Source organism: Vulpes vulpes, chromosome 4 (assembly GCF_048418805.1).
Source record: "Vulpes vulpes isolate BD-2025 chromosome 4, VulVul3, whole genome shotgun sequence".
Taxonomy (NCBI): Eukaryota; Metazoa; Chordata; class Mammalia; order Carnivora; family Canidae; genus Vulpes; species Vulpes vulpes.
In genome coordinates this window covers 22,879,645-22,895,973 of record NC_132783.1, presented here as the reverse complement: position 1 = coordinate 22,895,973, position 16,329 = coordinate 22,879,645, and the positions used below count along the sequence as shown (strand labels likewise).

Genomic DNA, 16,329 nt, shown 5'->3' with positions numbered 1-16,329 from the left:
TCACTTGATGCCTAGTTTGATTCTCTGTTCTGAGACTGGTAGTGATTTAGGTTTTCTTAATTGCCCCCATGAGTGTGTCTATGTTCCGGAGTCTTCTGGTGCAGGACAAGTTGTAAAATGATGAAGTGCCACTTATCTAATTGCTCTGTGTCATTGATGTATATAAATAGGTGCTGAGGTGTCCAAACTGCTCTCTGGTCCTGGGAAATTGGCCTGTACTCCTATTGCTGAGGCATGTCTTTCACACCCAGTGGCTTTTTATTTCTTCCATACTACTCTGGGACTGATGGAGATACATGTTCCATGTTGAGGTATTAGAAACTCTGCATGGACATAGAGGGCCCCATAGTTCTTAGACATGTCAGCTCACTATTCTGTGAGGATTTTCTGCTTCCATTTGGTTTCCATGCAGGAAATGGTGCAGATATCCTATGTACCTACCAAAGGTTTTGGGCTTTTTTCCCGTGAGATTGCCACCCAAATCTTCTACTCTATGCTATGAATCATTTCTGTTTCCTAGAAAGCCAACACTGTAAAACTCATAAGCAACATGGAGATCCCTTTTCCTCATATTCTCCTCTTGCTTCTATGCCTGGAGGAGGTGATTTAATTGTCTCTAAAGGCAGCTTAAGGTAGGAAGAAGGTTGAGGGAAGGAATATCTCAGGCAAAAAAAAATTAGTATTTCAAAGATTCTTCCTACCCTACTTGGAATACCCCTTAGGAAATGCTGGTGTACAGAACTGAGGATGAAAAGCCAGTGAAGGAAAGGATATGTGTGGTAGTGGTGCTGCTGTGAGTTTTATGATGTGTGGTCTCAAGAAATAATGCCTCCTCGTCTTGAAAACCACCACCTTTGGCGTGGTGCTTTGCACAGTCCTCTCCCACATTAACTCTTGAAAAGTCCCTCTTGCCTCTGGGTACTCTTCCTCCACCATATGAAAGGAGGAGAAGCTACCTTATGGAAGACATGGGGACCAATTGAGAGCCAGCGCCAATACACAGAAACCTAGGTTAGCTCGACAGGAGCTGCAGGCTAACTGTAAGTGCACAGGTGACCTCAGCTGAAACCAGAACTGATCAAATGAGCTTCCACTGAAGGGTTATGTGAATCATAAACAAAGAAATGGTTGTCTAACCTACTGAGCTATGGAATGATTTTCATTATCCATATAAAATTATACAACACAACACAGTACAATAGAATTCAAAAAGTAGGTCATAGGATATGGTCGGCATTGAAGATAGAGGAGATAATATGTGGGAAGATATCCTCAATATGAATATATGGGACCATGGAAAATCTTTTGAATGCAAATAGCTGGGTCATGGAAGGGGTTCATTTCTCATTCATTGGAAAAATAAAGAGGAGGTGTCAAGTGTCATTATGGAGATTCCAGTCTTCAGTGCCTTACTAAACTGTAGACATGTAGGTGGATGGACCACATGGGGACTTGGTAGCATTCTGCAGTTGTGCTCTTTTGGAAATCACTATCACTCTCAGTGGCTTGGATTCAACAGTTTTTTTTTTCTCTCACTGAGGACATGAAAAACAAACACTTGTCTTGCACCAGCATATTCTCTGACATGGCACTAGACTCATCTTAATTCCTGATGACATGGATTACCCTAAAGATTTCCTCAACACAATGAAGTATATGTTGTAAAACGAAGACATCAAAATTATGGAGGGATTGATGATATGTGTCTCCAGGTTCTGAATCTAAACTTTATTTACAAAATGGGGTGTTGCCAGTGAGCTGTGATTAGCTAGGCTCCAATAATACTCACACTAGTCTCAGGGGAACTTCTCCTAGTTTTATTATTTGCATTTTAGAAATGTTTTTACATCCTTTATGTTATTGAATCTTGACAATACTTCTAAGATTTAGGCATTATTTTCATCCACATTTTAGGCATGAATAAAGTGATACGGAGCTAGAGTAATTGGCCAAAGGTCCTATAGCTAATAAATGGGGGCACTGGAGTTTGTATTCGGGAGAGGTTGTTTGACATCAAGTCAAGTCCTTTTCTCTCAATGATGCTGGTTCTTTTCAACTCATTTTAAAGAGCACTGGAATCCTATGGTGCCTCAAGAGCCACTGATCAAAAAGAGGATGGAGGAGGAATAAAAGTCCCGTGCTCTGGTTTCAACCAGAGTAGAAATAAATAATTATGCATTATATGCTTTTCTACATATATAATACAATATAGATGTGGGATCCATTTATAATTGTGTTTAAAAAAATCCCCAAACACTGTATCATACCATGCTATCTCCTAATCCTGCCAAAACGTCTTGAAGTTTCTAAGCTTTCCTGGGTCTCCAACAGTGTGAAACCTCCCTTGACCTGCTAGCCAGCCTTCAGAAGAAGGAGCAGCTGGGAATCATTGCCCTGGGCATGCTCTGGGCTCCAGAACAGGGCTAAGTATCTGCCATGACCCCTGGCAACCTTGCTGCCTGTGTCTCCCTAAAGCCTATTAAATTATCCACAGTACCTGCAGCCTTCTCATTGTAATGACAATTCTTTGAATTCTCTCCCAAGAGAGAAGTGATGTCTTCGCCAAATATCTTCAGACAATTTTCAATCAAAAACTGTATGAGAGAAGCCTGTAATGCAAAAAGAACACAGTGGGGTGCTCTTTTTCATATGGAAGAGTTATAGGTCACATTTTGTTTATAAACCTTGGATCTAACCAAAACTGTGAAAGACTTCTATGAAAAATTCAGAGTTGATAAAAATATATAGAAACCCAAGTTCTCTAGTAAGATAACTTAGAGTGATACTTTCCATTGTACTTTGGGTACAGATTTTAAAATACTAGTAGTCAGTGGACTAAACTCCTACTTTGTGGCCTAGTTTAATACCTAACATTGTGATACCAATGGTTTCATCGTTAAAACTAGGACAGCTTTCAAAGTAACCTGCCTTCTTAAACTTTACTTATTGTGTAAAATTTTGCTTCTAGAAAATATTGGGTTGTAACTTAGGATAATATCTCATTAAAATGTGTAAAACATACATGAAATCCTATGAAATCCATTTCTAAAATAGGGAAGAATGTTTTTTGGAAAGTGGATATTCCTGTGGATTTTTCTTTTTTGATGTTTTCTTTTGCTTGGTTTTTGAGTAAAAATCACAGGTCTGGAGAGAAACATGTCTGTCTGTCTAACCACAGTCCCTACTCATGTCTTGCTTTGCCGAATGCTAGCTCTCAGCATGAGCTTGGGGAAAAGCTGTCATCTTATTAGGTATGTGTGGCTTCATTAGGATGTTTTGGAATATCTCACTAGTTTCTGTCGGATGTAGCAGAGGCAAAACTGTAGCCAAGTATTTTTCTAAAAGAGCCACAACTTGCAGAGCAAGGCCAATGTGTTTGGAGCCATGGGCACTCATAGTGCCCAAGTCACCTAGGATGTGCCAGTAAGAACCACAGGAGCTGGGGTTTGTTACCATGGTGTCATGAGGAAGCCATGGCTTTGCCCAAAGTTCCAATCTCTCTCCTCAAGGATCAGGCTGAGAGTTGAACCTTGGCTTGTCAAACTCCGGAGCCCAGGTCTTTTCTATCATATTATGCCACTCTTCTCTCTCTTTTGTTTAGTCAGTCTAGTATTGAATCTCTTGGATGGGAAAGAAGCAACTCAACTGCTCTGCATTTCGCAATTTAACAACACCCCTTCCCATATTCCACCAGAGTAGGATAAAGAAGTCTGCCATTCCAAGGAAGGCAATGAAGATGTGCACTTTTCAGAACTGTTCCTTCGAATTTACTACTACATATTTCAGACTCAAAGCATGGATTCTAAACCACAGGGGACACATATGAGAGATCTCTCTACCTTCTTAATCAAGTTGTCTTCCAATTCCAAGCTGCAGGAAACGGGTGGACAAAGCAGACTTGGAGCTATACACATTGATAAATCATAAGCTGTCATCTGATTGGATGAGGATTGTTGCTCAATGTTGTAGAGCACGCCGAAAAGGTATCGCAAGAGGACAACATTCGCTTTTGGCAGCTGTGTTAGAAGCCTAAATCAGAAAGATGCACTTTTGAATAAGGCAAGTCATTGCACTTAGCAGCTTGAAGTATAGAGACGGAGAGCAGAGAACATCTCTCTAGATCCAGTATACAACCTGCTGTAGCAGAGTTCCAGGCATTAACGTATAGAAATATGTTTTACCGAATTCAATTTCTGAGCTAACTCTCTCTGGTTAAATGTTTGACAAACTGAAGGTTATACCACAGGCTGTTGATGCTCTGGCATCTCTCTTAGGCCACTGACTTTTGTCTACCAGTTTCATATATAAGAGAAGTTGTACAATGGCTAAGGAGTCTACTTAATAAGGTCAGGAGAAGTACAATAATAGCCATAAGGCATGCCTGTATTCTGAAACTGGCCTCCATGGGTGAGAAGAATTGAAACCATTTGGCATTGTATGTTCTCATTGATTTGGGGAATATAAATAATAGTGAAAGGGAATATAAGGGAAGGTAGAAGAAATGTGTGGGAAATATCAGAAAGGGAGATAGAACATAAAGACTCTTAACTCTGGGAAATGAACTAGGGGTGATGGAAGGGGAGGAGGGTGGGGGGTAGGGGTGAATGGGTGACGGGCACTGAGGGGGGCACTTGATGGGATGAGCACTGGGTGTTATTCTGTATGTTGGCAAATTGAACACAAATAAATAACAATTAAATATATTATTAAAAAAAGAAACCATTTGGCATTGAATGTTATTTTAGTGGTCAAAGTGGCAAGAAGGAAGCCAATATTTTCCTAATAGTATATTGGCTGTATTTCTGAGCCATGACCAGAGTAGAGTAATTATTGCATCATTACCTCCGGGCTGCATTTATTTTTTCCTTCTCAGTGACTTCGTCAAGAACACAAAGCCATTTTTCGTAGAGGTCCGATGAAAGTAAACTTCCTTCGATATTTTCAAGAAAATCCTTATGTGGATAAAAAAAAACACACACACACACACAAATATACACAGAAACACACACACACACATATGTATATTTAATACAAAATATATATTGGAAATATCACAGAGAAAACACTTAGGTGAAAACTTCAGTTGATTCCTACTTCCTTCATAGATACCCAAACTGTGACCCACATGGGGCTCAGCTCTGACTCTCCATTGACTTGCACGTGCAAAAGCAGGTGTGTGGCTTTTCTCTGACAAAAATGAAAGCATCAAAGCAGAGCTTAGCCTTCAGTGGAAAGGAAGACAAAGCTCCCTTCTATCATAGGGCACTTGCTCTTTTGTGTGCTTTTCTGCAAACTACTACAAAAGCTACTCTCATAATTGCATCATTCTTCCTTTCCTGAACTATACAAAAGTAGAGAATCTAATGGCAAACTCATGATGTATTCATTTCTAGTGTAGGATGTATCCATTTCTAGTGTAGGTCAATTCTCCAGATAGTTTGACATGATACTATTCAGGCCAAGGTTGCAGATTCTGTTCCTCCACAAAGATTAGTCAACTTTAGGTAGGGAAAGCTTCAGAAATGTCTAAGAACTCTATGCACACGTGGTCACCATCTTCCTAGCCTGTGCCTATAACACGGGAATAGAAAAGACCCTACTAAGTCTTGCTAGAAACATCAATTCCATGTGTGCACCTTCAAGAGGGCAACACTTACCATGGTATTCAAGTACCTAATGGATTATCATTCTTTTCCTTGTGTCTTGAAGCCTATATATATATTTGCTGTGTGTTTTACTCTAGCCCAGTGTAGTAGTGGTCAGAGACTATTGGTATCTTTTGTGTAGTTAAACAGTAATGGGGGACAAGGAAAGACCAAATGTGGCAAGGAAGGACCACATATGACCTTGATTCTAAGAGTGTCATCATTACTGCCTTCACATAGTTTTGTTCAGAGCTGTTAGCAAGTGCCAAGCTAGATGGATTAAATTCTTTGTTCTAGTTCTCACTTCTTTCTCCATTCCCATTTTAGCAATAGAATGGGATATCTGTGATGTAGCTGTATAATTTCCAAATTAATCTAGTTCTTGAGTCCTTCTACTGAATTTTCAGAATACAAAAGTACTTTTGTCTCTTGCACCTACTCCAAAAGTTAGATTTATCAAAACAGGCATGTATCTAGAGCTGGTTACCATGTCGTTATAACCTTGGATGGTGGGATAGACATCTCAAACATTAACTAAAGGATGCCTAAGATGGGGTGAAAGGAGACACAAATGGCGAAATCCTTCCTCCATGACTTATAATGTAAAAGGCACTAAGAAACAGGAGACAATGCGACAATGATAGTTAAGAATGATTGGTTGCCTCACTGAGCCTTTTTTAGATTCCTCATAAAATAAACATTTGCTTACTATTGTGAACTTCCATACCTATCTTCAAATGTTTAATATGATTTTTCTTTTGGAAACTGCCTTCATTAGGAGTGTGGTGAAGAAGCCATCAAAAGCAGGATGTTTGCTTTGGTAAACATTATGTATGTATCAGTGTATATTTTGAAATTTCTTATTATTACTAGTAATCATATTAGTATTAGTATTTTGCATGGAGTCTTCAGGGGCGTGGTGTGTGGTGAAAACAGAAAGTATTTCTAATGTATTGGGCTTTTAACTCCTACAGTAGATTCCTTAAATTTTGAATTCATGAAGTGTTTTCCGAATTGAGAAGTTCTCAATCAGTTCTGCCCATGTCGCTCCTTGGGCAATCATAATGAAAGACACCAATCACAGCTTGACTTACTCATGTGCGGATAAAGTTAGAACTTTCCCCACCTTTAAAACAAATGCTACCACATGAACAGATTTGCTGTAATGCCTCACTCTGTCTCCAGAATTTAGTTTCTTCCTTAGGATTCTGCATGCCTTTATACTACCTGGTTTTCTGAATATGCCTTCCGTGAGTGGTCCTTTCTCATTGATAAAGGACAGCATATCCTGAGAGAAAAAAAGAAGAGTATATGGCATTTCATATCCCAAGCCCAGAGTAAAAGCTTGCTACCTTTTTGAAAGAGCTAGGCGATGTGATGGTATACGGTGTTAGAGCTGGAAGGACTAAAGTCAATTTAGATTCTTTAATCAATGTCTCCCTATAGTTTCTACCCAAAATCCACCTGACAGTCATACGCTGAAACATTGTAATCACTTATTTTAATCAGATTTTTTTCTCATTGAATTTACCCTTTTAAATCGAACTCCCGTGTTTCAAGGCCTTGTGGAATCCTCGCCTGATTCCTTCTGGAATCAGTCTTGATTCCTTATTCCCTTGCATAGATGCACTTCCCCAAGTATGGAAATCTTTTTGCCATACTCATTTCCCATTTGTTGATTCTTCTTTAAGTGATTGTATCCTCCATTGCAACTATCTCTATTTCCCTTCTTCCTTAAAAAAAAAAAAAGCTCAAATGCTCTCTTCTTATTAACTGATTACATTTCCTTCATGAGTCTTTCACTGTCCTTTGCTCTATCTTCATGTCCTCTCCCTGCAGTGTAGAAAGATAATAAGGGCTAGAGTCTGATAGACCAAGGGATTGGAAACCTATTATGCTTCTGATCATTTGTGTGACCTGGGGCAAATGTGAACTGTACTGAAAGCTTTCAAATTCATTTGTAAAGTGTGGAGGATGATAGTTCTAGCTACCCCCTAAAATTGATGTGATGCAAGGACTGGGGTAGTAGCAAGCATGGAACTAACGTGGTCAATTTCTTCACACCTTGGATAACATTCCCAAATCTAGTGCAGGGTTGCAGAGGTCCTGGGTACTCAGGAAATTTCCACACTGACAATTCAGTACACCGATTTGAGATAACAAGGGCAAACTCTGTGGCTGTCATTTAACATCCTCTTTTAGAATTAGCAGATTCTTATATGCCTCAGGATGAGTCTTTATGCTTAGGTAAGATGTTTTCAGTTGTTAGATTAAGTAGACTCCGTTGAAGGAGACCTGAGACTACTGTGAGTTCAGGAAGACAACAGCAGAATGTGAAGATGATTCATGCACACAGAGTCCATTTTGACTGATCTGAACAGGCCTACATGGGTCTCAGTGGAAACAAGTGGAAGGGACAAAACGTTGTTCTGCTGTATTGGCCAAATGACTCTGCAGTAGGTAAATCAAATGACACTAGCAAAGCTTCTCAGCCAAAGCGAAGGACTGTCTAATGATTTATCCATTTGAGGGTTGGTTTGCATGAGAACACTTGGCCCCTCCGAGGTCCTTCTCCTCAGGAAGGTAAAAAAAAAAAAAAAAGACCAAACTGAGACCTACCAGTATGGGTAAGGGCAAGATGTCCTTATCAAAGATATCCATAAGGGAAACTCCAAAGAGCTCTCCTGGTTCTTCAGACAGCACAGCTGTGCACTGGTTGTTCTGGGACGGGCCAATGCGCTGGCAAGCGGCCGAGTCTATGAAAGCAGTGCTTTTCATCGTCTTCCGGTCTGAATCTAAGGAAGAAGGGAGATTAGTGTGTTTTAATTCACTTAGCCTTATTTTCACCATTGCCATTATACAGCATGTTCATTGTAGGGGCTAGAAGAGGGAAACTGAGTCATTTATTGTGTAAAACTCTCCATGTTCTAATGTGGCTAAGAGGGTCCTCATGGCATTGATGAGTTCTTGCTCCTATCGTTCAGACTGATGGTTAAACCTTGGGACTTGATCAGATTGAAGGTCAGAATTTCCTGCCATCAGTTACTGTCTTTGCAATGCAACAGGAGACACTGAACCTGTAGACGTTTGTTTTCTACTGGAGTGATCAGTGGGTTCAGCTGTCAGATATGATTTTAAAAGCCAGAAGGATTTGTATGCAAATCAGGCTGAGATTAGTAATCCTCTGGTTTCAAATCCAGTCTGAGACCAGAACTGCTCAGATGAGTCTCCACTGAAGTGTTATGTGAATCGTAACCAAAGAAATGGTTGTCTAACGTACTGAGCTATGGAATGATTTTTATTATCCATATAAAAGTATACAACACAACACAGTACAATACAATTCAAAAAGTAGTTCATAGGATATGGTAGGCAGTGAAAAGGGGAGATAATTTGTGGAAGATTCCTCAATATGAATATATGGGACCAAAGAAAAAACTTTAAATGGAAATAGCTGGGTCTTGGAAGGGGTTCATTCCTCATTCATTGGAAAAACAGAAAAAGAAGTGTCAAGGGTCATTATGGAGATTCCAGTCTTCAGTGCCTTACTAAACTGTAGACATGTAGGTGGATGGACCACATGGGGACTTGGTAGCATTCTGCAGTTGTGCTCTTCTGGAAATCACTATCACTCTCACTGGCTTGGATTCAACAGTTTGATTTTCTGTCACTGACGACATGAAAAACAAACACTTGTCTTGCACCAGCATATTCTCAGACATGGTACTAGACTCATCTTAATTCCTGATGACACGGATTATCCAAAAGCTTCCCTCAACACAATGAGGTATATGTCGTAAAACGAAGATATGTCAAAAGTATGGAGGGATTGATGATATGTGTCTCCAGGTTCTGGATCTAAACTCCAATTTACAAAAAATGGGGTGTTGCCAGGGAGCTGTGATTTGCTAGGCTCCAATAATACTTGCACTAGGCTCAGAGGAACTTCTCCTAGTTCTATTAATTGTGTTTTAGAAACGTTTTTACATCCTTTATGTTATTGAATCTTGACAACACTTCTAAGATTTAGGCATTATTTTTATCCACATTTTAGGCATGAATAAAGTGATACCGAGCTAGAGTAATTGGTCAAAGGTCATGTAGATGATAAATGGGGGCACTGGAGTTTGTACTCTGGAGAGGTTGTTTGACATCAAGTCAAGTCCTTTTCTCTCAATGATGCTGGTTATTTTCAACTCATTTTAAAGAGCACTGGAATCCTGTGGTGCCTCAAGAGCCATTGATCAAAAAGAGAATGGAGCAGGAATTAAAGCCCCGTGCTATGGTTTCAACCAGAGCACATTTATATATTATAAGTAGAAATAAATAATTATGCATTATATGCTTACCCACATATAAAATATAATATAGATGCGGGATCCATTTAAAATTGTGTTTAAAAATATCCCCAAACACTGTATCATACCATGCTATCTCCTAATACTGCCAAAACGTCTTGAAGTTTCTATGCTTTCCTGGGTCTCCAACAGTGTGAAACCTCCCTTGACCTGCTAGCCAGCCTTCAGAAGAAGGAGCAGCTGGGAATCATTGCCCTGGGCATGCTCTGGGCTCCAGAACAGGGCTAAGTATCTGCCATGACCCCTGGCAACCTTGCTGCCTGTGTCTCCCTAAAGCCTATTAAATTATCCACAGTACCTGCAGCCTTCCCATTGTTATGACAACTCTTTGAATTCTCTCCCAAGAGAGAAGTGATGTCTTCGCCAAATATCTTCAGGCAATTTTCGATCAAAAACTGTATGAGAGAAGCCTGTAATGCAAAAAGAACACAGTGGGGTGCTCTTTTTCATATGGAAGAGTTATAGGTCACATTTTGTTTATAAACCTTGGATCTAACCAAAACTGTGAAAGACTTCTATGAAAAATTCAGAGTTGATAAAAATAAATAGAAACCCAAGTTCTCTAATAAATAACATAGAGTGATGCTTTCCATTGTACTTTGAGTACAGATTTTAAAATACTACTAGACAGAGGGCTAAACTCCTACTTTGTGGCCTAATTTAATACCTAACATTGTGATACCAAAGGTTACATCTTTAAAACTAGGATAGTTTTCAAAGTAACCCACTTTCTAAAAGTTTACTTATTTTCTAAAATTTTGCTTCCAGAAAATATTGGGTTGTAACTTAGGAAAATATCTGATTTAGATGTATAAAGCAGTGACAAAATCCTATGATATCCATTTCTTAAATATGGACAAATATTTTTTGGAAAGTGGATATTCCTGTGGATTTTTTTTGAAGTTTTCTTTTGTTTTGTTTTTGAGTAAAAACTCACAGGGCTGGGGAGAAAACATGTTTGTCTAGCCGCAGTCCCTTCTCATGTCTTACTTTGAATAATGCTGGCTCTTGGCATGAGCTTGGGGAAGCTGTCATCTTATTAGGTATGTGTGGCTTCATCAGGATGTTTTGGAATATCTCACTAGTTTCTGTCTGATGTAGCGGAGGCAAAAGAGTAGTCAAGTGTTTTTCTAAATGAGCCACAACTTGCAGAGCAAAGCTATGTGTTTGGAGCCATGGGTGCTCTTAGTGCCCAAGCCACCTAGGATGTGCCAGTAACGACCACAGGAACTGGGGGTTGTTACCATTGTGTCATGAGGAAACCATGTCTTTGCGCAAGGTTACAAGCTCTCCCTCAAGGATCAGGCTGAGATTTGAACCTTGGCTTGTCAAACTCTGGAGCCCAGGTCTTTTCTACCATATTACATCACTCCTCTCTCTTTTGTTTAGTCAGTCTAGTATTGAATCTCCTGGATGGGAAAGAAGTGACTCAACTGCTCTGCGTTTCCCACGTTAAGACCCCTTCCCATATTCCACCAGAGAAGCATAACAAACCTGCCATTCCAAGAAAGCCTAGGAAGATGTGCACTTTTCAGAACTGATCCATCCAATTTACTACTACACATTTCAGATTCAAAGCCTGGATTATAAACCCGAGGGGACACATATGAGAGCTCTCCCTACCTTTTTTTTGAGGTTCTCTTCCAATTCCAACCTGCAGGAATTAGGTGGACAAAGAAGGCTTGGGGCTATACACACTGATAATTCATAAGCTGTCATCTGATTGGATGAGGATTGTTGCTCAATGTTGTAGAGCACTCCGAAAAGGTATCGCAAGAGAACAACGTTCACTTTTGGCAGCTGGGCTAGAAGCCTGAAGTCAGAAAGATGCACTTTTAAATAAGGCAAGTCACTGCACTTAGCAGCTGGAAGTATAGAGATGGAGAGCAGAGAACATCTTTCTAGATCTAGTATACAGCCTGCTGTAGCAGAGTTCCAGGCATGAACGTATACAAAAATGTTTTACCGAATTCAATTTCTGAGCTAACCCACTCCGTTTAAATGTTTGACAAACTTTAGGTTATGCCACTGGCTGTTGATGCACTGGCATCTCTTTGGCCACTGACTTTTGTCTACCAGTTTCATATATTCAGAAGTTATACAATGACTAATGAGTCAATGTTAATAAGGTCAGGAGAAGTACAATAATAGCCATAAGGCATGTCTGTATTCTGAAACTGCCCTCCATGGGTGACAAGAATTGAAACTATGTGGCATTGAATGTTATTTTAGTGGTCAAAGTGGCAAGAAGTAAACCAATATATTCCTAATAGTATATTGGCTGTATTTCTGAGCCATGACCAGAGTAGAGTAATTATTGCATCATTACCTCTGGGCTGCATTTATTTTTTTCTTCTCTGTCACTTCGTCAAGAACACGAAGCCATTTTTCATAGAGGTCCGATGAAAGTAAACTGCCTTCAATATTTTCAAGAAAATCCTTATGTGGATAAAAGAAAAATACACACAGACACACTCACATATACAAAATATATATTGGAAATATTACAGAGAAAACACTTAGTTGCAAACTTCAGTTCAGTCTTACTTCCGTCATAGATACCCAAACTGTGACCCACATGGAACTCTGCTCTGATTCTCCATTGACTTGTACGTGCAAAAGCAGGTGTGTGGATTTTCTCCAACAAACATGAAAGCATCAAAGCAGAGCCTAGGCTTCAGTGTAAATGAGGACAAAGCTCCCTTGTATCATATAGCACTTACTCTTTTGTGTGCTTTTCTGCAAACTACTACATAAGCTACTCTCATAATTGTATCATTCTTCCTTTCCTGAACTATACAAAAGTAGAGAGTCTAATGGCAAACTCGTGATGGTCCTGAGGATGTATTCATTTCTAGTGTAGGCCAATTCTCCAGATAGTTTGGCATGATACTATTCAGGCCAAGGTTGCAGAGTCTGATTCTCCACAAAGATTAGTCAACTTTAAGTAGGGAAAGCTTCAGGAATGTCTAAGAACTCTATGCACACGTGGTCACCATCTTCCTAGTCTGTGCCTATAACACGGGAATAGAAAAGACCCTATTAAACCTTGCTAGAAACATCAATTCCATGTGTGCACCTTCAAGAGGGCAACACTTATCATGCTATTCGAGTACCTAATGTATCATCATTCTTTCCCCTGTCTCTTGATGCCTATATATATATTTAGTGGTGTGTTTTACTGGACCTCAGTGTAGTAGTGGTCAGGGACTATTGGTATCTTTCATATAGTTGAACAGAAATGAGGGACAAGAAAAGACCAAATGTGACAAGGAAGGACCACATATGACCTTGATTGTAAGAGTGTCATCATTACTGCCTTAACTTAGTTTTGTTGAGAGCTGATAGCAAGTGCCAAGGTAGATGGATTAAATTCTCTATTCTAGTTCTCACTTCTTTCTCCATTCCCATTTTAGCAATAGAATGGGATATCTGTGATGTAGCTGTATAATTTCCAAATTAATATAGTTCTTGAGTTGATCTATTGAATTTTCAGAATTCCAATCTACTTTTGTCTGTTGCACCTACTCCAAAAGTTAGGTTTATCAAAACTGGCATGTAGCAAGAGCTGGCTAACATGTCGTTATAACCTTGGATGGTGGGCTAGACATCACAAATATTAACTAAAGGATGCCTAGGATGTGGTGAAAGGAGACACAAATGGCAAAATCATTCCTCCATGACTTATAAAGTAAAAGGCATCAAGAAACAGGAGACAATGCGACAATGATGGTTAAGAATGATTTGGTCACCTCACTGAGCCTTTTTGGATTCCTCATAAAGTAAACATTTGCTTACTATTGTGAAATTCCCTACCTATTCTCAAATTTTTCGTATGATTTTTCTTTTGGAAACTGCCTTCATTAGGATCGTGGTGAGGATGTCATCCAAAGCAGGATGTTTGCTTTGGTAAATATTATGTATGTGTGAGTGTATATTTTGAAATTTCTTAGTATTAATAGTATCATATTAGTATTAGTATTTTGCATGGAGTCCTCAGGTAGGCTGTTTGTGGTGAAAACAGAAAGTATTTCTAATGTATGGGGCTTTTAACTCCTACAGTAGCTTCCTTAAATTTGATTTCATGAAGTGTTTTCCAGTTTGACAAGTTCTTAATCAGTTATGCCTATGTTGGTTCCTGGGCAATCATAATGAAAGACACCATCACAGCTTCAGTTACCCATGTGTGGTAAAGCTAGACCTTTCCCCACCTTTAAAACACATGCTACCACATGAACAGATTTGCTGTAACAGTTAACTCTGTCCCCAGAATTTAGTTTCTCTTTTAGGATTCTGCAGGATTTTATACAGGCTGATTTTCTGAAGATGCCTTCCAGGAGTGGTCCTTTCCGATTGATCACGGAAAGCATATCCTGTAGGAAAAAAAGAAGAGCATATACATTTTGTATCCCAAGCCCAGAGCAGAAGCTTGTTTCCTTTTAGAAAGAGCTAGGCTATTGGATGGTGTACGGTTTTAGAGCTGGAAGAACTAAAGTCAATTTAGATTCTTTAGTCAATGTCTCTCTATAGTTTCTACCCAAAAATCCACCGTACAGTCATACACTGAAACATTGTAATCACTTATTTTAATCAGCTTTTTCATTGAATTTGCCCTTTTAAATCAAACTTCTGTGTTTCAAGGCCTTTGTGGAATCCTCGCCTGTCTCCTACTTTACCAGTCTTGGCTCCTTATTCTCTTACATAGATGCTCTTCCCCCAGTATGGAAATCTTTTTGCCATACTCATTTCCCATTTGTTGATTCCTCTTTAAGTGATTGTATCCTCCATTCCAACTATCTCTATTTCCCTTCTTCCTTAAAAAAAAAAAAAGCTCAAAAGCTCTCTTCTTATTATCTGATTACATTTCCTTCATGAGTCTTTCACTGTCCTTTGCTCTATCTTCATGTCCCCTCCCTGCAGTGTAGAAAGATAATAAGGGCTGGAGTCTGATAGACCAAGGGATCGGAAACCTATTATGCTTCTGATCATTTGTGTGACCTGGGGCAAATGTGAACTATACTGAAAGCTAATTCATTTGTAAAGTATGGAGGATAATAGTTCTAGCTACCCCCTAAAATTGATGTGATGCAAGGACGGGGTAGTAGCAAGCATGGAACTAACGTGGTTAATTTCTTCACACCTAGGATAACATTCCCAAATGTAGTGTAGGGTTGCAGAGGTCCTGGGTACTCAGGAAATTTCCACACTGACAATTCAGTACACCGATTTGAGATAACAAGGGCAAACTCTGTGGCTGTCATTTAACATCCTCTTTTAGAATTAGCAGATTCATATATGCCTCAGGATGAGTCTTTATGCTTAGGTAAGATGTTTTCAGTTGTTAGATTAAGTAGACTCCGTTGAAGGAGACCTGAGACTACTGTGAGTTCAGGAAGACAACAGCAGAATGTGAAGATGATTCATGCACACAGAGTCCATTTTGACTGATCTGAACAGGCCTACATGGGTCTCGGTGGAAACAAGTGGAATAGGCAAAACGTTGTTCTGCTGTATTGGCCAAATGACTCTTCAGTAGGTAAATCAAATGACACTAGCAAAGCTTCTCAGCCAAAGCCAGGGACTGTCTAATGATTTCTCCATTTGAGGGTAGGTTTGCATGAGAACACTTTGCCTCTCCAAGGTCCCTCTCCTCAGGAAGGTAAAAAAAAGACCAAACTGAGACCTACCAGTATTGGGAAGGGCAAGTTGTCCTTATCACATATATTTGTGAGTGAAACCCCAAAGAGCTGTTGTGGTATTGCCGATGGTGCAACTCTGCACTGGTTTTTCTGGCAAGTGCCAGAGCGCCGCCAAAAGGCCCAGTCTCTGAAAGCAGTGCTTTTCATGGTCTGGCCTGAATCTAAGGAAGAAGGGAGATTAGTGTATTTTAATTCACTTAGCATTATTTTCACCATTGCCATTTTGCAGCGTGTTCGTTGTAGTGGCTAGAAGAGTGAAACTGAGTCATTTGTTGTGTAGAACTCTCCACGTCCTGATGTTGGCTAACAGCATCCTCATGGCATTGATAAGTTCTTGGTCATATCCTTCAGACTGATGGTTAAACCTAGAGACTGGATCAGACTCAAGGTGAGTACTCCCTGTGTCATCAGTTACTGCCAGTTACAAGGCATCAGGAGGCACTGAACCTGTAGATGTGTTTTCTACTGGAGTGATCAGTGGGTTCAGGTGTCAGATCTGATTTTAAAAGCTAGAAGGATTTGGTATGCAAATCAGGCTGAGTTTGGTAATCCTCTGCTTTCACAGCCAGTCTCCCCTCAGCCCCAGATTTCCTCTTTGGTTTCTGAGTGCTCAAGTTTCTACCATCC

The 16,329-nt window shown here is 39.7% G+C and overlaps 1 protein-coding gene across 1 annotated transcript in view; it reads right to left on the bottom strand.

Annotated features, from left to right (window-relative positions):
* Positions 1-8,419: 8,419 nt before the first annotated feature.
* LOC140598719 (rho GTPase-activating protein 20-like) overlaps positions 8,420-16,329 on the bottom strand; it is a 28,863-nt gene continuing 20,953 nt past the window's right edge. Inside the window, exons 9-13 of the mRNA XM_072757245.1 lie at positions 15,691-15,863; positions 14,215-14,376; positions 12,333-12,442; positions 11,627-11,816; positions 8,420-8,440 (exon numbers count right to left, since the gene is read on the bottom strand). Of these exons, the coding sequence (XP_072613346.1) occupies positions 8,420-8,440; positions 11,627-11,816; positions 12,333-12,442; positions 14,215-14,376; positions 15,691-15,863 (656 nt within the window). The remainder of the gene's footprint in view (positions 8,441-11,626; positions 11,817-12,332; positions 12,443-14,214; positions 14,377-15,690; positions 15,864-16,329) is intronic.